The sequence below is a fragment of the Vitis riparia genome, chromosome 14 (assembly GCF_004353265.1).
Source record: "Vitis riparia cultivar Riparia Gloire de Montpellier isolate 1030 chromosome 14, EGFV_Vit.rip_1.0, whole genome shotgun sequence".
Taxonomy (NCBI): Eukaryota; Viridiplantae; Streptophyta; class Magnoliopsida; order Vitales; family Vitaceae; genus Vitis; species Vitis riparia.
In genome coordinates, this window is record NC_048444.1 from 29,472,983 (window position 1) to 29,494,485 (window position 21,503).

At 36.7% G+C, this 21,503-nt stretch overlaps 3 protein-coding genes across 9 annotated transcripts; all 3 read right to left on the reverse strand.

The window, feature by feature from the left end:
- Window positions 1-205: 205 nt before the first annotated feature.
- On the reverse strand, window positions 206-1,908 carry LOC117930393. Its single transcript, XM_034851033.1, has 2 exons — window positions 665-1,908; window positions 206-553 (listed from the first exon to the last, which is right to left on the reverse strand). The coding sequence occupies exon 1, from the start codon at window positions 1,640-1,642 to the stop codon at window positions 698-700; it is 945 nt and encodes a 314-aa protein (XP_034706924.1). The 5' UTR covers window positions 1,643-1,908; the 3' UTR covers window positions 206-553; window positions 665-697.
- A 501-nt stretch (window positions 1,909-2,409) lies between these two features.
- On the reverse strand, window positions 2,410-7,985 carry LOC117930390. 3 transcript variants are annotated; one of them, XM_034851028.1, is made up of 4 exons: window positions 7,853-7,985; window positions 6,584-6,933; window positions 4,527-6,499; window positions 2,410-2,846 (listed from the first exon to the last, which is right to left on the reverse strand). In XM_034851028.1, exons 2-3 carry the CDS (start codon window positions 6,928-6,930, stop codon window positions 4,540-4,542), a joined length of 2,307 nt encoding a protein of 768 aa, XP_034706919.1. In that variant the 5' UTR covers window positions 6,931-6,933; window positions 7,853-7,985; the 3' UTR covers window positions 2,410-2,846; window positions 4,527-4,539. The 3 variants fall into 3 exon arrangements, with proteins under 3 accessions (XP_034706919.1, XP_034706918.1, XP_034706920.1); XM_034851027.1 differs by having other exon boundaries at window positions 6,584-7,720; XM_034851029.1 differs by lacking the exon at window positions 7,853-7,985 and having other exon boundaries at window positions 6,584-6,647; window positions 6,787-6,873.
- A 940-nt stretch (window positions 7,986-8,925) lies between these two features.
- Window positions 8,926-15,624, reverse strand: LOC117930146 (probable L-cysteine desulfhydrase, chloroplastic). Of its 5 annotated transcripts, none has more exons than XR_004653857.1 (3): window positions 14,016-15,624; window positions 9,677-9,847; window positions 8,926-9,185 (listed from the first exon to the last, which is right to left on the reverse strand). XR_004653857.1 is itself a non-coding variant. In XM_034850628.1 (2 exons), the coding sequence occupies exon 1, from the start codon at window positions 15,574-15,576 to the stop codon at window positions 14,041-14,043; it is 1,536 nt and encodes a 511-aa protein (XP_034706519.1). In that variant the 5' UTR covers window positions 15,577-15,624; the 3' UTR covers window positions 9,411-9,847; window positions 14,037-14,040. The 5 variants fall into 5 exon arrangements, 2 of the variants coding, with proteins under 2 accessions (XP_034706519.1, XP_034706518.1); XR_004653855.1 differs by having other exon boundaries at window positions 8,926-9,517; XR_004653856.1 differs by having other exon boundaries at window positions 8,926-9,520.
- Window positions 15,625-21,503: the final 5,879 nt, after the last annotated feature.

Consider the following 21,503-nt stretch of genomic DNA (forward strand, 5'->3'; position numbering starts at 1 on the left):
GTGATTTTACAGGGAGCCGTCCCCAAATATTATAAACCATTTTTAACCATCTCAAAATCTCTCCCAAACAGGCTCTAACTATTTCAGAGTTTAAACATACTCACACCATGTAACAAGAAGGAATAGAAGACAATAACATACCCAAACTCATCCACTGAGATTTTTGCAGCAAATGCCCACGTCAAGTAGCATGCAGACTACTGGGTTTGAATAAGTGCCAATGCTTCTTCATTTAAGAAAGAATGATATCAGTGTTCATAAGCAACAAAAAAGGAGAAAAGAAGAAAGAAATTCTTATAGTAAAGTTAAAGGTACAACTGAGCACAGATCATCCAATTTGACTAAGCTTGAGACAATTAGAATACACATTCATATGATGTTACTGAACCCCACATGAGACCAGGCACCAAGCTGAATTGGAAAATGATATATATTAGGAAAATTTCCCTTGATCCGGAAGGAACAATGCACACAAAATATCTGGCATTTTTCTCACAAGATATCTGGCATTTGCTCACAATCTCCAGAATGTAATCCTGGAATATCATCCCATCTGCAATTCAATCATTCACAAGTAAAGGTCGGGGTCATAAATTTGTTCTCTCAGACAAACTAAGATCATAGACAACACATTAAAAGACACTGGCACAATTTAATTTCTCACCATGGTGGCATAATCTGTGGAAGAAATGATTGATCATTGTGAACTATTTCTGCCTTGCAAATGGTGGAAATGCCCTTCCACAAAAGGAACTGTCTTGTTTGCCTTATCCTCCAATCCGTTGTAATGAGCTAAAGCCCCTGATCTCTCTTTCTCATTCACACTAGCACTGTTTTGCAGAGATGGCCGTCCCATGCCCGAGCCAGCAATCACTCTTCCCCTCTCCTTGTCGTCAGTGCTCATAGAAACACCATTCGATATGCTTTGTGCCCTAAATCCTGTCATTCTCTCTTTGTCTTCCAAATTAGCAGAAACCTCACAAGAATTATCCAGCCCATCGTCTCTATCGTCATTGGGATAACGATCACGCTCAGCCAAGATCACTCCCACGCCACCCACAATGCAATTTCCTTTACCAATCTTGTCCTTGGCGTCTACAACAACGGACCTCGCCTTCTCCTTGGCTGCATTAGACTCAACGTGTTGCAGAGACTCCCTCGCTCTCTTCTTGGCGAAGGCCGCTTCTTTCACTCTCCTCTCCGATTCACCCCTGGAGGCAACCGCCGCCTTCCTCATGGTCAGAAACGAAATCCTAGCAGCGCAAGCAACGACCTTGGCGGAGTTTAGATCGATGTAGCGGCGATCGGATTGGGGGTTTTGGGCATCTTTGGGTGTGCGGGCGGGATCGAAGAAGGAGAAAGTAGGGTTTAGGCATGGAGGACAGACGATGGAATCAGAATGGGAGGCGACGCAATGCTGGTGAGAGATGGAAGGGCATTTCTGGCAAAGGGAGCGGAGGTGGGGAGAGGGAGGAGGGTCGTAGAATTCGAAGCAGATGGGGCAGAATAAGCCCGGATGGAGTTTGAGGACGCAGGAGGTGCAGAGGCGCCTGTAGATGCCGCGGTGGCGGACGTGGTGGAGTAACCAGCGGTCCGTGAGACTGCAGCCGCCGCACTCGGGGGTTGTGATGGATAGCTTCATCGGATTTGCATCTGATTTGGATGAATTTGAGTTTGAATGTGAGGGAAGAAGCCAACACTAAAGGAGAAGAGGAGTTGGGGATTGCAGAAATTCAAAAATTTCCGTGAAGAACTGAAAATAGCAGGGCTAGGGTTTCGGTTGGAGTTGCAGAAGGAAACGCACCCATAGAGGAGAGAGGAGGAGAAAGAAGGGGAAGAAGACACTTTGTCCTTTTCAACCAAACGCACCGTTTCAATTTTCAATTAAACGGCATCGTTTTTTCTCATGCCACCATCATCATTGGTATTTGAATCATTTCATCATTTTTTTTCTCTCTCTCTCTATCTCTCTCTATATATATTTTTTTAATAGCAATCGTTTTAGTAAATTTAATATACCATAACAAATTTTTGCTACCTATTATTTTCATAGACTTCCATACACCCTCAAAAGCTTTACAATGGAAACAAAAAAGGGAAAAAAATAAAAATAAATTAAAACTCGATTTCATATAAATAAATAAATGAGACTCCTATATATTATAGAATATAATTTTATATTTAACTAATTTTGCATTTAAATAATATATGATAAAGATATTAGTTTTATATTTAAATAATATAAGATGATAAAGAGATAAAAATAAATGTTTTTATGGTTGTAGGAAAGGACATAAAGTTTATGATAAAGAAAAATAAATAAAAAAGATTTTAATTACTTAATCTTAATTTTAATTAATATTAATCATATTTAAAAGTTTATTTATATATTTCCTTTCTAGAATATACCATAAACCCATCTGGGATAGATATTAATTTTATATTTAAGAGAATAGAGATACACCCTTGGGCCCATCTGGGAGAAAGGCGTCTTCCTTGGATACATCTTCATGAGCTTTACACGAACAAAAAACTTGGATGTTTACATCATCTGGAAGCCCCACTCCGCCTCTCTCTCAGCCCTCAGGCTTAAAAGAAGCTGTGTGTCATGAGAAACCTAACACAAACCTTTCTTATAATTATTGTCCATAGTCGTAGCTACCAAGAATTCCAAGTTAGGAAGAAAAAAAGAATCATAAATACAGCAAAAAGAACTTCCACTACATGCGGCAGCAGGGGGTACCCATGGCTTTTTGATTATTTTAACACTGAAATGCAGTTTTACTAGTGTCACTCACTTCCTTCCTTCCGATTTGTTAGATGTACAAAAGCTGATTCTCCTTATCCTGTTGACAGAATAGGAAAAAAAAAAAGGGTATTACTTAGAATGGGAAGTGATACAAAACAAAGCTCAAGCAAGCAACAACACCAGGGAGGAAGCAGTCTTCCCAACAAAATATTGGGTTTAATATGAAGCAACAGCATGTTTGAACATTTAAACCATGTGTAAACCATCTGCAACTCCCATTAGCAGCTCAAGAAATGGTTTAGAAGGGAGAAAAATCCACATTCCCACTTTCAAACGTGTGAAAGATAATTAAACAAAAGAACATAGAAACCAAAAGAATAATCCTATGTGTTTGACACTGAATATAGAAACCAACAGAAATGCACTACAGCATGTTTAATAGAAGCTCATGAAGATGCAAGAATTAAGATTCTGACGGGTTATATATGATACCTGACCTGAGAGAGCTCGTATTTGCCTCAGTGATCAAATCATAACAAACACTTAAACCCCAACAAAAGAAAACACAAGCTAGAGTCTCTATCTCCACCGAAACCACCTAGGCATCACTTAAATTATCTCCACTGTGGTTCAAGCTAATAAGCTACTGTCTCCTTTTGTCAAATCTGAAGCTAACAACCTGATTAGCTCTTGCTGTCACTATTTTAATAAACAACTTTTGCGGCGAAACATTGTCATGTCCTCATTCTCTCTGCTTGATCCATGGTCTTTGCAGAACTAACATATAATTGCAAGTTGAGTTACGGAAAATGGAGGACTTGGCACTCCTTTAGGTATCAATACCAGTTGGTTCTTTAAGATGCTCTAAGGCATCCATTATGAATTTTTTTTTATAAGAAAAGATTGGTGGGTGTTTGGCATGAAAATAAGTTATAAAGCTATAAGGTCGCATATCATATGTTTAATCAAACCTATGGGTCATTTTGGCATAACACAGAGGATCAATTGAGGATGTGCTTGGTATGCAAAATAGGAATAAGAATAGAAATGACAATGAAAGTGAATCACAATCCCATGTGGGAAAAAAAAAATCAAAATCCCAACAAGAGTGAATTTTGGTTTCTATGAGAATGAATTTCTTATTCCTATTCCAATTCTAAAAAGTAATTCAAATACAATAATGAACAGGAAATGGTATAAATTTCCTATTCCAACATTCCCTGTTGGAGTAAATCCCATACAAATTTGTTTTTGTTCTTTAAACTCTTTTAACCAGAAAGAAATTAATAGAATGGGTGATGAGTAGACACAGAAAATTAGGCTGACAAGATAATATACAACCACCATGCTTATTTAATAAATGGTAATAAATCATCCCACACTTGACAATTTTTTTTTTTTTTTTTATAGGAAACGACTCCCACACTTGACAATTGGAGCACACTAAACACACTTTGGAGGTGCCTGTGGTCAGCAGGCAGCAGGAGGCAGAGTCAGGACCTGAAAAATACCTATCATTTTATCACTCTCCTGGATACCCTCACAACTTCAATTAGACCCTAAACCACTGCAAATTCCAGAGAAGAAGCCACTCAAGTAATCTTTTCTCCATGCTTATTTACTATGGAGAAAAGAGTTCTCTCACAAGACTAATGGGATCATGCACAAAATATACAGCCATGATGTACATTGCAAGTTAACTCACCATCATCCAATAACATGATGCAGGCCAATATAGCAGGAATAACATCATAGAATAGTGAATGTGTATACTCACAGTGTTTAATAATCTACAGTAATTCTTTGCAAGTCGATTTGTTGTGTCCTACACCCTTGCATCTACTGCACTGGAGTTGACGTTTGACTACCTCCTGTGACCCAAAACGCTTAGTAGTGGGCCGACCAGGAGGACGACGGGTGGGAGGTGGGGTTACAGTTACAGCAACCAGAGAAGAATCTTTCTCCATAGGCCTGTCTACATTTGGAATAGGATGTACTGACTCTGAATATGTTAATCTGTAGCTCTCAGTAGTAAAGTATCTGGAACAATACTCATATGGGCTCTGGCCAATGCAACTAATAACAGCGATTGCATGGCAGCATGGTAAACCAGTAAGTTGCCACCCTTTGCAACTACAATCCCAGTGGTCAATATCAACAACTTCAATGGTGTCACCACGAACCTCAAAAGTGTTACCCCCTGAGAGTAACACTTGCAGGGGACGAACTTTCACGGTTTCTTTTTCTAACTTTTCCTCCATAGATGGAGTTAGCCTTGTCATCCATTGGTTGGAATCTGTTCGCCGGGTAAAAAACAACTCCATAATCTTACCCCGTATCACATCAACCATCTGTGTTATTGGTAATTCATGTGCCTCTGAAGCCCAACTGTAGAACAGCTCTCCGAAGTTTGATGCCATATGCTTATATCTTGCACCCTGAAAGAATGCATTTGCCCAGTTCATGGGCTCACTTTGTATGAGCCAATTGTGAGCTTCCAGTGAAATACTTTTGATGGTTTCAAGGCTCCTTTGGAAGCTTTCAGGCCTGGCCGCATAAGCAGCAGCATAAAAATCCTCAACCATGAGACGCTTCACCTCATGAGAAAACTGCCCCTTCAAGTCCTTCAAAAGTTGTTCAGTAAGGTAGCGTAAGCAGTAGCCATGGAATGAACCCTGAAATATCTCAGCAATTGACTCCCTTAACCCCTTCTCTCTATCTGCCACAAATGTAATAGGTCGAGATGTTGGCAATGCAGATTTCAGTTGTAGTAAAAACCAATGCCAGTTATCATCAGTTTCTGCATCTACTACAGAAAAAGCAACAGGAAAAACACCATCATCCCCATCTGCAGCTGTTGCAGCCAACAATGTGCCCTGGTACTTTGACTTTAAGGATATGCTATCAAGGAAAAGGAGAGGTCGGCAACCTTGTTGGAAACCATACAGTGATGCGTGAAATGAGACAAAGAGACGATGAAAGCTTGAGTCTTCCTTAGTGGTGAAAGTAGCAAAACTACCTGGATTTGTCTCCATTATCTTCTCACAGAAAAAGGGCAATTGACTGTATGCCTCTTTATAGGATCCTTGGAGCTGCTCCTTGGCTATCTCCTTTCCCCGCCATGCCTGAAAGTAATTAAGTTGAATCCCATATTCCTGTTTGATATCATTGACGATATCTTTGGGCTTGTAATTTGGGAAAACTTTCAACTTATCCATGATTATACTTGCCACCCAACTCCTTGTTGCCTGATATCCTGTTGTTACAACAGCCCCTTCACATGTATGTGTTGCATTCATTTTCTTAATACAAATTAATTGAGTTGTTGACAACCTTGATGCATGGATTCTCCACGGACAACCTTCTGCTTTGCACTTAACAGTTACACGATGACTATCATTTTTCTTGTACCTAAAAGCAAACTGATGCGCAATGGCATATTTACGCAATGCTTCACGGAATTCATGAACACCACTGAATCTTTGGCCAACACCTGTAATAGTGTTTTGCCATTGCTGTGCAGCTTTCACATGCTTCTCCTCATTGGAAATAGAAAGAGGAAGAACAGGAGAAATTTCATTTGGCATAGTAATTTGGGCATCAACATCAACGTGGGTAGTATCATCTACAACATCAAGTGGTAAACCAAGGGAGACATCAGGATATGTTGTGTCATCCACCATATCATCCTTCATATCAAGAGGGGCATCAACTGGAACCACTGCTTCTGACAAAGTTGTTCTGCTTGACCTACAAAATGAAGAATTCCCAAACTTTCACCCTTACAAGCCAAGATTAACAAATAGTTCATAGGTTGCACAGAAAGAAAACTACCTACTGGCAGGCATGTTCGAGACATCGAGGGCAACAACTTCTTCAGTCATAACATATATATCAACTGTGACAGAATCCACGTGGAACTTTATCATACGTTTAAGGTCCTTGTCATTAGAGATTGTAATGAGAGTCTTCTTGTTTTTGGGAAGGAAGTATTTGATAGACATGGTACTAATGCTACAATTAAACATTTCAGCTACCTCCACCTTGAATTCATTGAACTTCATTTGATCATCAATATCTATGGCATGAGCATCTCCCCCTCGGTATGACAACGAACCATCTTTATCAGCCTCAAATTCGCCACCTGACTGGCATATGGCAATAATTTTCTTCCCCGCCATAACCTATCTCAATGAGGAAAATATAAATTTGCTTCAAAATCATACAATAGGAAAATGCAGATTAACCAATAGTTTCAGATTCTATACACTTCTGATTGCAGGTATTCTGCAACAGAAAGGTATAAACTTTACAATGCCTATTCATCAACATTTTGGTTCAGTACTCTAGGTAGTTTTATGAATTTTATTTCCTTTAAGAAACTAAAGCAGCATAAGGCCTTATTTAGATCACAAAAAAGGAGGGAAGGGTAGGAAAGGATAACGCTCAAATATGGCTTCATCTGACAAGAATTTTCCTTTTCTTTTCTTTTCTTTCCTCCCATTATTTCCAGGAACCAAGTGAAGGGTAAGATTAAAAAATATTCTTCCTCGAGTCTGGACGCTTCGCCTCAGTTTCCTCCGCAACCAATCAACAGATAAGACTCTTATGTGGTTTGAGAAAATCTAAAATTTTGAATCACACATTTATCATGGTTCGGCAAGGAGAAAACAAAAACTTCATTAAATTAACCCTAAACCAAGCACATTGCTGAGCGGGGGCAAATCTTCCATTCCCAGAATCCAAAACAACTTGGAAAAAATTCTAACTCCTTTTTCTTCCCTTTCCCCCCCTGTTTCCCAGCAACCAAACGGAGTGAATTGATCTCCATTCGAAACCCCAAAAAGAATTATCAAAAACATAAAAATAACAAACGCCAAAAATCTGCATAGAGGCCGAATCTAACGAATTGATAGACAGCAAACCAAGCCACAATCAAGCAAGAATTACACAAATACCGGTGCAGCAACCCTAGGGATTAAGATGAAAACAAATAAAAACCAATGAATGAGAGAGCAGAGGTGATAATTGAAGACAAAACAAAAAATGAAACCCTAACGTGAAGATTTTTTTTAAAAAAAAGGAGAGGAAAGAAAGCGTTACCTGGGAAGAGGAAATCAGAGAAGAATTGAAAAGGGATAGTTGAGATGGCGCCGAGGAAATGGGAATGAAAAGTTCATGGAGCTTGGGTTGGATTGATGAATGCTTACACGTTCTTCGCTCGAGACAGACCACACTAAAAAAAATATATATGTTTTTATTTTAAATTTTATTTTTAATTCTAATTTTAAGCCAGAAAAAAGAAAAAAAGACAAATAAAAGAACCTCAGTTGTTTCGGTCTCTACTTATGTTTTATTCTTTGTGTATTAGCCTATTTCTTTATATTTTTGTTCATCAATTTTGTTAAGTATTGTGTTTAAGGTATTTTGAAAGAAATTTAATTTATTTAAAAATATTATTTTTAAATTTGTCTTTTCAACATAAAGCTTGGAGGCATACTTGGGAAATTCAAAATAGCTTTTCAATATCTTAAATTATTATTATTTTTTATAAATAATAAAAAAAAATGTTCTCCAATGTGGTAAATTGAAAAAGGGTTTGAAATGAAAGAGTTTAATGATTGAACGAGTGTTTATCTTTAATGTGAATGATGAGGACTCTCTCTCTCTCTCTCTCTCTCTCTAAATGTATATAAAAACTTAGAAGAGTGCGTGCAAGAAAGGAATTATGATTTGGATTTGGAAACTTCTCCATCTCATACATGATACTCCCATGACCCACCTCTCAAAATAAAATAAACCTCTCCACCACCACCATCGCCACCGCCGCCACCACCACCCATTGTTGGATGTGATTTCTGTGCTACTGCTACCTTTTTGTAATGATTGGAACCCCTACCCCAATAGCATCCACCTCAATAATTCCATCTCATAATTGGGAAGAATAATGCACGGTCTTGGCATATTGGTTTCTCTCAAAATGAGGGTCTCATCTGTCACACACAAGGGAGAACCAGAGAATCAATCATCTCTTTGTACATATTTCTTTTGTTTGGCAGCCACATAAAGTTCTTCATCACTTTTTGAGTTTGGTATAAAGCTCTTTATACATTCTTTGGATCAAAGTTTGTCAAATATCTGGCAACCCCAGAGCCCACAATCACCTGTATATTGTCTCAACAAAGTTTTAACAGCAATTCCACAAACATTAGCCAAGATACAAAGGGTGGGAGTAGCTGTTCTAGAAGAAAGAAGCATTACATTCTTTTGGCTTTACATTTGTGTACAAATGGAAAACCAGCTTCGGAAAATGAAGCAGGAATTTAGCCAGCCAATTGAGCTTCAATCTTCTTCCTCCTCCAGGAGGTGTTTGAGACGGTGTCCTAGCAAGGTTGCCGGGTCCTTGAAGGCTGCTATTTCTCACAGTTTCGTTTCACTGTACAGGAAAATGAGAAAGATGAGATGACAACATACTATGTTGCAGTTCCACGTCACAACAGAGGGAGAGGCTGTTCAAAATATGGATTTGACAAAATTTGTTAACCCTTTACGTGAGTCAATGGCCCGACTCTGTAGATCCAAGAATCCAAACACGTTGCTGCGAAATACCCCATCAATTGACTCAAACCATCCATCAAAATCATCATGCAATCATAGTCCATTAAAAAACAACAAATACTTCAAACCAGATGGAACCTCTACAGAGGGGATGAACAAAATCATGGTTAATAATGCCTTATTGCGTGCCAGCCTTGCATTACCTGAAAGCTGCTAAAGTGTAAAAGCATACTAGTGTTAAGTGCGCAAAATTTACAAGAGTTCAGGTAGAAACTATAAAAAAATCTGTTACTTATTCCCAGAAAGGACATTGAAGAAAAGAAAGAAAGGAACACCACAGACGAGTTGATATCTCCCAGTGGTACATACATCATAGACACTAAGAGAAGACCCTTTTTCTGCTGATACATGCATGCATTTGGTTTATCGACTACCATTGCAAAGTGCTATGGTCTCAAAGACATGACAATCAAAGCCAAGAAAATGGATGTTATTCACCACTCCAGAAGATTTCTACAATGTGTTCAACGTGCCATTGAACTGCAAGCAAACAGAAAACCATAGGTTAAAAAATGACTTGCAGTTGTGAGTAGCAAGTCAAATCAGGAAATTAGTACATAAACTTCCACCAGTTATAAAAATCTACAAACTGTCGAAGCAAATCCAAAAATAGTTCTATTATTCTGCTCAGTAAATAACAATAATAAAGAAGGCTTCCTCATTGCATGACACAAATGAACATCCACAGAACAAGGAACATACCCCTCCAAGGCAAGTTCTAGTTACTGGCCCTTATTTTCTATCACTGATGAGAGTTTGATATGCTTTTATGTTAAAGAAATAAAATGTTAGAGAACTAGTCTATTTTCACACACGCATACAGTGAATAAGGACAATGATTGGAGTGGAAACCCTGCATTTCCAATCCACATGATCAAGCTTTTTGAGGACAGGTAAAGGTTTTAGGAAGTGCAAATGATCTGTTAAAACTTACCAATAATATTGAATGAAAAGAGACTGAATTCATATAAAAGGCCCCAAGATTGTTCACTTGAGAAGATGACTTATCTTTGGATGCTCAAGGTTGCATATATGAAATGCAGTTATCTAGCACTATAAATGAGGCAAGGATATTCTTGGCTATCTCTTTGTTTTTTAGCTTTGACATGCCTTCTTCCTGCTTCCTCTGAAAGCTTGGTGAGAGTTGGTTTAAAGAAGCAGCACCAAGATAAAAATTGTACTAGGCTGCTAGAATTGCATGATGAAGGGAAGAGGTGCAGATGGTGTAAATGGCAAGCATCATGGTTTTGGTGATTCAGATGGAGCTATAGTACCTCCAAAGAATAATTAGGATGCTCGATACCCAACCCAGAACTCCACTTTTATATTTGATACTGGCAGTTCCAATCTTCAGGTTCCCTTGTCCAGATGTTGTTTTTCTGCCAGTTCTGCTTAATTCAGTTCTGTAACCATTTATGCTTTCTCACATACAGAGTTAACTAATTCCTCATTATTACATACAGATTGCCTGTTATCTCCATTTTAAATACAAGGCAAGCCAATCCAGTACAAATAGCAAGATCAGAAACGCTGTCAGTCTAGCATCTTAAGATTTTCCTGGTGTTGATAGGTGCTTGCCCAGTCTGGGATTGTAGCAAGATGTAAATTCTTGAACTTATGGTGTTTTCTGTCTATGGGAATTAACGCTCTAATCCTTCTGGCTGATTCTTCAATCAAAACAATATTGAAGTTGGGATCTTGTAATTCAGATGAATTGCGTTCTTGTTTTGTTTTGGGCTTATTTTTGAAGTGATTTTCTGCCTCTTGTCTGCATTAATGGATTTAAATATATTGTTTTTCAGATGTTTTATAGATTATCAAAGCTAAGAAGACATCTTTTTCTGCCGATACAGTCATGCAGTTGGTCTGTGGACTACCATGGTCCCAAAACATCAGGCCAAGAATATAGCAATAATCCACCCAAAAAGATACATTCAATTTGTCATCCTACGAGAAATAAACAGAAAACCATGTGCTAGAAATACTTTTCTATAGTCACAGGCTAAAGAATTAACTTGGAAAGTCAAATTCAGAACCAATAAAAGCTTCCTCATTGCATGACACGAAATGTCCATCCATGGAGAGAGCAACATATTGCTCCAAGGAAAATCATAGTTATTGGCCCTCGTATTTTCTTACTAATAAGAGTAATTCATTATCCTATGTTAGAGGAAACTACCTCTATTTTCATATACACAATGAACTACTAAATCATACGTTGCATAGACCAATCGCTTCTAAAAATGCAGAACAATCACACACTTCCCAGACATATCTAGTATTTCAAAATGCTATTTTTCAAAACCTTGTGTAGCTGGCCTATGTGACAAACTTATACCTCCAAAAATACAGGAACAAGGGTTAGATAAGGACGTGTCTTAAGACTTGAAAATGACACAAAAATGCAACTCTAAACTACGGGAACCAAATTGGAGATCCATGACAGAAACAGTAATTCACAATGTAATGAGCTTGTCATCCAAAAATTTGAAACAAAAATCGACACAAAAATACCATCAATCTCTCCATAAAAAAATTCAACTGAATCAAATAAGGCCCTGTTTGGATCTTGAAAATAATTGAGAGAGAAAAGAAAATACTGAAAGTTATTTTGAAAACAGAATTCTTAATTAATTCTTGGTATTTTCTCAAGATCCAAAAGAGAAACTCCCAATAGGACAAGAGAAACCCAGAATAAAGATCACAACACAAGGAGATTGAATGAATCACAAGGAGAGCAGTCAAAATCCTCAACCCTCGTAATGGGTCAGCTTAAAATTACCGAAAATCAATATCAACTACAAAATCAAGCCTGATTCAGCCCAAATCAAACCAATTCAACAAACCAACCAACACTCACTAAATCAGAACTATTGAAAAAAGAAACAAACTTGAGACCACCACAACACAAAGATGCCAAGACCCACATCAAATTACAAAGTTGGAACCATAATTTACCCAAACAAACCAATAATAATAATAATAAAACAACAAATGAAACAAATCCCCCCTAAAAAATTGAATTCTGAAATCAGAAGCCACTGATTCTAAACTTGTAAGAGAAAGGACATGATGTTGAGAATAGAGAGCCACCCAGAAGAGGAAAAATGACCTCAAATTTAAAAATGGGAGCAGCAATCTGGTTCCTCTCAGGGGTGTCATCTCAAGATCAGCAGCTGCAAGAACTATTCCACATTATCTTACATTCACTCTCTACTTTTCCTCACTTTTCTCTCATTTTCAGTCATTTTCTCCCTCTCTCTATCTCTCTGTGGGAGTGTGAGAGTGAGATAGAGAGATTCAAGAAGAAGCAGGTAAGCAGCAGATTTTCTCATGGTACCACCAACCCCACCATCACCATTCACCATTCACCACCCATAACATCCACCTCACTCCTCACCTCTTCTTATTTTGACACTCTCAAAAAGTATTTTAAAAGGGCATTTTACAAAAGTAACGTACACTATTATCCTCAATCCTGATTCATTCCAGATTTTTTAAAATCTGAATCCCTTTCTATTTGCCTATATCACTCATTCCTCCTGTACCTTTTTCTTTTTATTTCTTTTATATTTGTTTTATTTTACCTTTTTTTTCCCTATTAATTAGTCACTGGCAGTTGGCTGATAGATGTTGTCATTGTGTCAAAGCCCGTATACTTTGGGACCTTGTTGTCACATCCCAAAATAATCCCTCACTTAAGCTTTTAATAAGTAAGCAAAAAGCTTTTAGAAAAGCCTGGTAACATCCACACATCTTCACAAGTGAATAGAAGACAAGAGAATAGTGTGGAGAATTCTAGTTGAGAACTCTTGAAAACTCATGTAAATAACTTATAGTATTTTCTAGAGAATTTTAAAGCAGTGGAGAACTTTGAGGTTTCAAAGAGTTTTCTTGGTGCCTATAAATAGGTGGTGGTCGCTAAGGCACCAAAAACTAGCATTCCTAGCATTGTAAAATGTGAGTAATCAAATTCTCCTTTCTTCCAAACTCTCTAAGTCTTACTTCCTTTGTTTATTTATCTCAAGTTTTTGAGGTGCTTTAGAAACACCCAAGTCTGTGACATTATGCTCACTTTTGTGTATTTTGGTGTGACATTGTGCTGGCTTTTGTGTATTTTGAAGCATTTGAAAGAAAAGAAATAGCAGAACCTCAAGGATGAGGAACACACAAATCATATGTTGAAGGATTTATTCTTGAAATTAAATTTTGAATGGGTTAAGGTCTGTTGGTTTGATTTCTCCTTGGTAGACTTCATAGAGGGCTTAGGATTTAGATAGGATGCGCAGATTCTTTTGTTTAGTGCTTTTTTGAGCTCTTTTAATTTTTAATATTATCTTTTATTTGCCTATATATATAGATTTTAGAAAGAAAAAAAAAAGAATAAATTGCACAAATAAGGTTCATTTGATGCATTGTGCAAATATGGTTCATTTGAGAAATAGAAAATCTCTTGAGGCTCAAGAGTACATTTACAAACTACAGTGTCGGTAAGATGATGCACCAGAATCATAAGTTCCTGTGCTAACATTGTGCACCAGTTCACAGTATACTACAATTTCAAAGTTGCAATCTAACAAGCAAGGAAACTTTACCATGTGGCATAAATAGCTCATGAATCATTAATATAGAAGAGACCAGGGCATACCTTTTCACTTAGAGAGCATACCTTTTCACTTAGGGAAAAGAGCACAAGTAAAACCATCACTAACAAGTTGATTAACCGCATCTCTGAACTTGTAATAATCATCGATTGTGTTGTAAACTTGATAAGAAATTCGAGCATACCCTGTTATTGGATTAACCTCCCCATCTTTTGGGTGCCGATAGTATATTGGCACTTCAACACCAAAATTTTCCCTCAAATGCTTTCTTAACTTCATAGCATCTGAATCACTAGAAATCCCCAAAGAAACGGGCAACCCAACCATTATCAAGCTTGCACACATTTCTTGTGGAGTCCCAAGATTTGTCCCCCATGCACTGGCCAACATCTTCCCCATCTCAACAACACCATCATGATTTCTTTTCTTGATTCCCTCTATACCACCTTCAAACCGGTTCGTGAATTCAATTGCATCCGAGACCACCAATTGGGCACTGTAATCTCTAGTCCCTATCCAACCACTTTCTATGGCTAACCCATTACCGTATTCATGAGACACCACCGGATGGTGCAACTCCGGACAAGTCTCAGGTGTTTTCCGGCAGTACAAAAATGCAACGGATGGCGGGCAAAAGAACCATTTATGCAAATTACTGGTGTAAAAATCAGCACCAATTTCTTTCATATCAACATCAGTACACCCAATACCATGAGCTGCATCCACGAAAACTTGGTCAACCCCCTCTTCCCTGCAAATCTTGACCAACTCTTTTACCGGAATCAGCACCGACGGCATCGACGTAATGTGATCGATCACAGCCAACCTCACCCTTCCACTGTTGGCCTTCCCTCTCATCAAAGCCCGCCTAAACTCATCCACAATCTCTTCGTTCGAATTCACCGGAAACGGCAACGGAACTTCGATGACTTGGCCGCCGGCGCGACAGACGTAGGCGTGGATGGACTTCTTGACGGCGCCGTAGGCGTAGTGGAGCATGACGACGGCGTCGCCCCTCTGGAATCGGCCTTCTGTGAAGGCCCAAGCGATTTGCTGGAGGACGATTGCGGCGGCGGTGGTGGCGTTGTCGACAAGGGAGATTTCATCGACGTGGTCGGCGTTGACGAGGTCCTTGATCAGGGTTCTTGAACGGAGAATGGCTGGCTGGAGACGGTTGAAGTAGAAGTGGTCGGGCTGGCGGAGAAATAGGAGCTGCCAATGGTGTTGAGCGGCAGTAACGGAGGCCGGGCAGCTGCCGAAAGACCCGTTATTGATTCTGGCGATACTGGGGTCGTGGTGAGAGAATTCAAATCGAAGATCTGACTCAGATATCAACATGGGCTTTGATTTCTTGGAGATGTTATGGGTGCCGTTGCTTTCATTTTGCTGATGATGGGGAGGTGAAGACTCCATGATTGAGGATTGAGAGCTAGGGTTTTGGGTGAAAGAAGAGAGAAGATGAGAATGATGGTGACTTACAATGATGTCGGAAATGATATAGTGAAAGTGAGAAGGAGCCAAGAGTAATGGAGATGTGAAGGGAAGTGGGCAACAACTGAATAAACGGCTGGAATGGCGCCATGTCATACACATGGCACGTGACATCCTCTCCCCATTTCCTCTCAGTCTCACTTGATCTTCTCTTCTGACCCTGCTTCTTTAAATTGGCCACGAGGCGTTGCCCACTATGCAGAAAGGCTTGGTTTTCATCAATTCACTCACTGTTTCATGTATAGGCAATTGTAGCCTTGTGGTAGTATCACCCGTTCTATTTTAACATATAATCTGAATCATTAAAGGAAAAAAAGAAGCACCATTAGGGTTCTCACTTATTGGGTGTCTCATATGTATTGTTTTATGTTTATTTCAGTCGCTGTCTGTGACAATGCAAAATTATTTAAAGCCCACTTGGGAGCTATTAATTATTCTCGAGGCAGAAAAGACAGAATGCTAGGCTTTGTGCCATGATATCAATGCCAATAATTTATACTAGGGATCAGTTTGGTCTTGGAAACATCAAGGAGGGGGGCATTCAATGATGGGCTCCTTCAACTGAAGATCTTGATTATTTATGGTAGAAAGTCCCTCTCTCTCTCACTCAGCAATCAACCCATTGGATTACAGTCACTGGGCACTTATAAACTATTGGGTGGACCTAGCTCAGTTGTGGGTGATGGCAGACACATTCAACCATCTACTGGGTCTCTTGAAAATCAAACAATCAAACAGATAACTTCCACTCAACTTGCATGTCCATGAGAAGGCAAGTGTAAATATGCCAAATTGCAGGCTTTTGGGTTTTGAGCCGTGGCATTGAAGAACTGTGTCTTGGACAAGAACTAGAATGTAATCAGTCTTAGTAGTGCTTTGTTTTTTACCCAACATGTTTCCTTGTTGGCTTCCTTTCCCCTTTCCTCCCTTCCCTCCCTCAATTCCCAGATGATAGCCTAATCGGCTAATTGGGCCCCTGTTTTTATCTTCTTTTACAGACTCAAGGGCCAAGCCTCCCTACAGACACTATTCCTATGAAGCCAGGCATCACAGCATACCCTCCATGGTCCACCTCTTTCAGCATGAGCATCTAGTGGACCTGCAGGTCAGCAAAGTCAAGGATTACTGACAGACAAACTGGACTCAGAATATGCTTCTTCTCAACCAAACAGTACTCCAGAAGATAGCAGGATTTCATGACAAAATGGTCCATCCGTCATTCTCCTATAGGATGATAAAAAATAATTCAAATTCCACACTCCAATGTGGGGAATCATAGTGTAAACTAGCAGTAAACTTATTCCCAGACAAAAGAACCCTGCCCAATACATTAAGCACTTGTTTTCATTACAAATCCAATTTGTCTTCATGGTCCATCTAGGAGCTGCAAAATGACTCCATTTTTCCTTGAGAGACAAACAGACCAAGATTAATTTTTTTGCCTTTCCAAATTATCTTCTATCCCCCATTATTAACCTAAGTTATTTATCTCTGTCTTAGGCAACTATATATTGGGCTCACATTTGGGACTAAAGATGTGAACCAGCAAGGCAAAGCAGTAGCTGACAGAAAAGATAAAGGAAAGCGTGTATAGAAGCCCCTAACATTAATAAAGGGGTGCAGCCAACTTACACAGATGGTTGAGCTCAATCATAGATACAGCCCCATAAGCTGCCCACTGAAGACTCCTAGGAACTGTAATTCTAGGACTTACATGCCTTTGATCATGCAAATCCTCTTGAAACGAATTAAATTTGTCTCGTAAAATAGCAATCAATGAACCATTAATTTCAAACTCAACAGCAGTACTACTTTGATGATTTGATCATGAATTTCCCTTGATTAATAAACAAACATCTACAACAAAAATAAAAAATAAAAATCATGCATTAACATCATCAATTACTCAAAATTAATTTCCAATTTCAAAGCATCGGGTCATGGATAAGATTTGTGTTAGCAAGGTAATGCATTTCATGGCACACAATTTTGTTTAGAGATCAAAACCTCTTATGATTTATGTAACATTTCTACATAGGAAGGTGTAAATCCTCCATTTTATCTTACAAGCACATGTTATTCTGTGTTCTTTTTCTTTTCTTGTTGCCTTATAACCGTCTCACAATGGTCAGTTGTCACTCATTTTGTACTATTTTTGAGCTACATTTGGAGATTCATTGTTGATGAATTTTTATGGATCCCAAATGTGACCTTAGTGGCACTTTAGTTTAACTTATTTAATTGTAATTTAGTTTAATTTACTTAAATGTACTTTAACTTAGCTCACTTAGTAGCACCTTAACTTAGCTCACTTAACACTTCAATTTAACTCACTTAGATGCACTTTCATTTAATTTATTTAGATATATTTTAATTTAATCCACTTAGTTACATTTTAGATTTAGCTCATTTGATTGCATTTTAAGAAATTTCATAATTGCAGGATAATTAATTTAACAACACTTTAGTTCATTCCATCTTAGGTGCATTTTGAGAGAGTTCCTCTATATGTGTTTTTGTTGTACACTTTAAATTAGTTTATCTAAGTGCATTTTAGGATAGTTTATTTAGATGCATTTTAGGATTTTTTTTATTATTTTAATTGTATTTTAATATAGTATTTCATATTACGTTGCATGACATGGAGTTGTTTGGGAAATCGAAATTGGGGAATGAGGAGAATTTTCTAAGGTGTACATGGCGTGGAGAGTGGAGATTGTTTTTTTTGGAAAGGTGAGGATACCCTTTGACACTCCCACCATATTATTGAGATGGGGAGTTTTAAATTAAAGAGGATTCCTTGGTACACGCGATTTTGATTATTATTCTTTTTCACGCCGCCGCCATATGGAGTTTTGGGCAAAGGTAGGATTTTTAGGTTCACGCATGGGGATTTTTGGAAGAGAGTTAGACTCTCTTTGCATTTATTGACGACATGAGGAGGCTTTTGAGAGGGGTTTTAGGAAAAGGGTGTGACTGCCACTAGGATTCTAAGAAAGACAGGAGGAGGACTCTTAGGGAGGCACACATGGCTATCACTTGAAATACACATACATGGAAATTTTTTAATATGGAAAACTTTTGAGAAGGAAATTTGGGATGTACACCACTGCCTTTGGTTTTTTAGGAGGAATAAGAAGATTTTGAGAGGTCACTTGCCATAGGAGTTTAAGACGACTTTGGATAGCTTTTGAGGGGGACGAGGAGAGGAGACACGACTGGAATTTCAGATTGAGGGGAGTCCACAACCTTGAGGAATTTTAGACAGGAAAGAGATTTAGGGGAGTAGGACTCCTTTGATTCACGGATTAATTTTGAAACAGAAAGATAATAGAATGAGTTATAATTTATTCGTTACCAAGAAAAAGCAAATTTTGTAATTATCATATGCTGAATAGGCTTCAATATTCTCAACATAATTTTCAGAAGTTGATTCTTGAAGTTATTAGAGAGATTTTTCCTAAATCAATCATTATGAAATGAGTAACCATTGAGAGAGATTTTTTGGAGAGGTGGATTGTCATTGGAGACTTGGGGAAGAGGGATCACACCGTAAAGGGGTTTTATATCATATTTTTGGAGACTCACACACATAGGAGAAAAGGGGGAGTTTTGAGAAAGAGACATCCATGACTTGGCCAGATAGGGACTTAGGACTATCACCAATTAATTTTAAAGAAAAGAGAAGTCAAAGTCTTAAAGATAAAAAATGTGAGACTCGATGTAGAGAAATGAGAAGAGAAGCAAGTTCCATCCTTTTTAGGAGAAAGGCATGCTTTCTTTAATTAAATTTGATATCTTAATCATGATCATCTTTCCATTTTTCCATTCTCTTTCTCTCATGCTTGAATATTGAAATTATATATGCTTTGGGGTGGAAAATGAAGGCCACCTTGATTGTTGTTAATTGGATATTATTGATGAATGGTTGATTGATCTTATGTTGATCGGTATTTATTAGAATTGAGGTTATGATTATTTTCTTTTAGAAATCATTATCATTTAATTCAAGCCATTGGAAAAATCATGATAATCAGTTTTGCATGAATCTAATTTTAGTTAGGTCCATTCTTATCTTGGCTTCTCTCTTTAGGTAAATTGATGTTTGTGTTTCATTCCTACTGTCACTATTTGTTGCATTACTGACCATTGAATTGAAAAACTAGAATTGAGTGGCTTAGGGGTTTTTTAAAAAATATTTTGATGTTTATATGATATTTCTAACCTTTTAAACTTATCAATCAAATTTTATTTGAGCTTAGGATTTTCTTTTAATTGAGCTTAAAATGTTTTTTAAATTGAAAGATCTAAATTGGTTTTTGCATAGGTCCCATTCTTGTTTTGGACACCTGGACTAATTTTGAAAAAATAAATAAAATTTTAATTTTCTTAATTTTATTTGATATTTTTCCTTTAATATAAACTTCTTGAAATTAATTTAAATTAATTTTAGGATCATGCTTTGTTGAAACTAGATTTCCCGAGTGGGAAAAAAAAAAATCTCTTTTCCTACACTTGCTACATCGACCCGTTTTGTAGTTAGGAGTTGTTTGGTTTTATTTAAAAATTCTCCTTATGTGATTAAATTAAGTTGTTATTTTTCCTATAAAGTAGACATAGGTGTTGTAAATTTTTTATTTTATTTTATTATACTTTTAAATTAGTCAAATAAATTTGTTTTGATCTGCCATGTTTTACTAATGTATTTGTGATTAAATTTGTTATTAACTTGTACATAATTTAATGATTGACCTTTTGGGTTATATCCTAGACACATGGTAGATGTTGTCCATTTTTTTTCATGATGCAATTCCTATCTTTAGATATTCTTTTAGGATTTATTTTGCAAACGTATCTGTTTTGACCAATATTGATTATTCTGTAAAGTGTTCCTAATATGAATTAATCTAGTATTGATTGATACATAGTTTAATGTTTTGGCATTTGGGTTGTAATCTAGACACATAGGAGATAGTGTTCATTTTTTATTTTTCATGATGAAATTCTATATTTACATATTTTTTTTTTTCAGATTGATCTTGTATGCTCCCCTATTCTATTATGTTGTTGAATATTCTGAAGGATGATGTCTAATGTTTATTTTGATTAGATACCATCTCTGAATATTTTATTCATATTTTTTTTTAATGAATATTTCATTTTTGCCCTATTGAGTATTTTGTTCATTTTAAATAATTATTTTTTTCTTATGCATAATAGTGATTTCTTTTAATTTTGATCTATATTGAGGGCATGTCGCACATTTCAGGTATATATCTCTTTACATCATTATCATTCTTTATATGTCTTATTAAGTATGCTTTGTGAATTTATGTATGCTAAATTCATTATGGCCTATGTATTGTTATTAGTTTTGATTTTTTATTAGAGTTAATTCATGTTATGTATGATGTGGGATTTTTAACTAGATTGTTTATATTGTTGTTAATTGTTGAATTAACTTTTATTATTTTATGAAAACACTAGACTTGTTTTTAAGGTACATACTTTTATTTCTTATTTTATTTTATTTCATTTGATATGCGTGAGTATTCTATTATTATGTTCTTATTTGTTATCGATGTTTTCAAAATTGGAACGAATATTGAACCAGAAAAGTTATCGGTTCATGATTCACTGGTCAGACCAATGGTTGAATTAATGATGTTATAAATATATAATTTATATTTTATTAAAATTAAAAATAAGTATAAGAATTTTAAATATATATAATTAAAAAATTTAATAATATTTCATTTTTTATATTTAATATGTAAAACTAAATGATAAAGATAAATATAAATATGTTAATATATTAAACTTTATAAAATAGAATATGTATAATATTTAAATACGAAGATATATTTAAGATAAAAAAAATTACAACATTTAATTTAATTACATATTTATGTATTTTGTTATTTTAAAAATTATTATATCAACTTCATACTTATTATTGATAATTATTACAAAAATAAACATTGATATAAATATTTATATTTATTTAAATGTTTGATATGATAAATATTTATAAGAAGTAT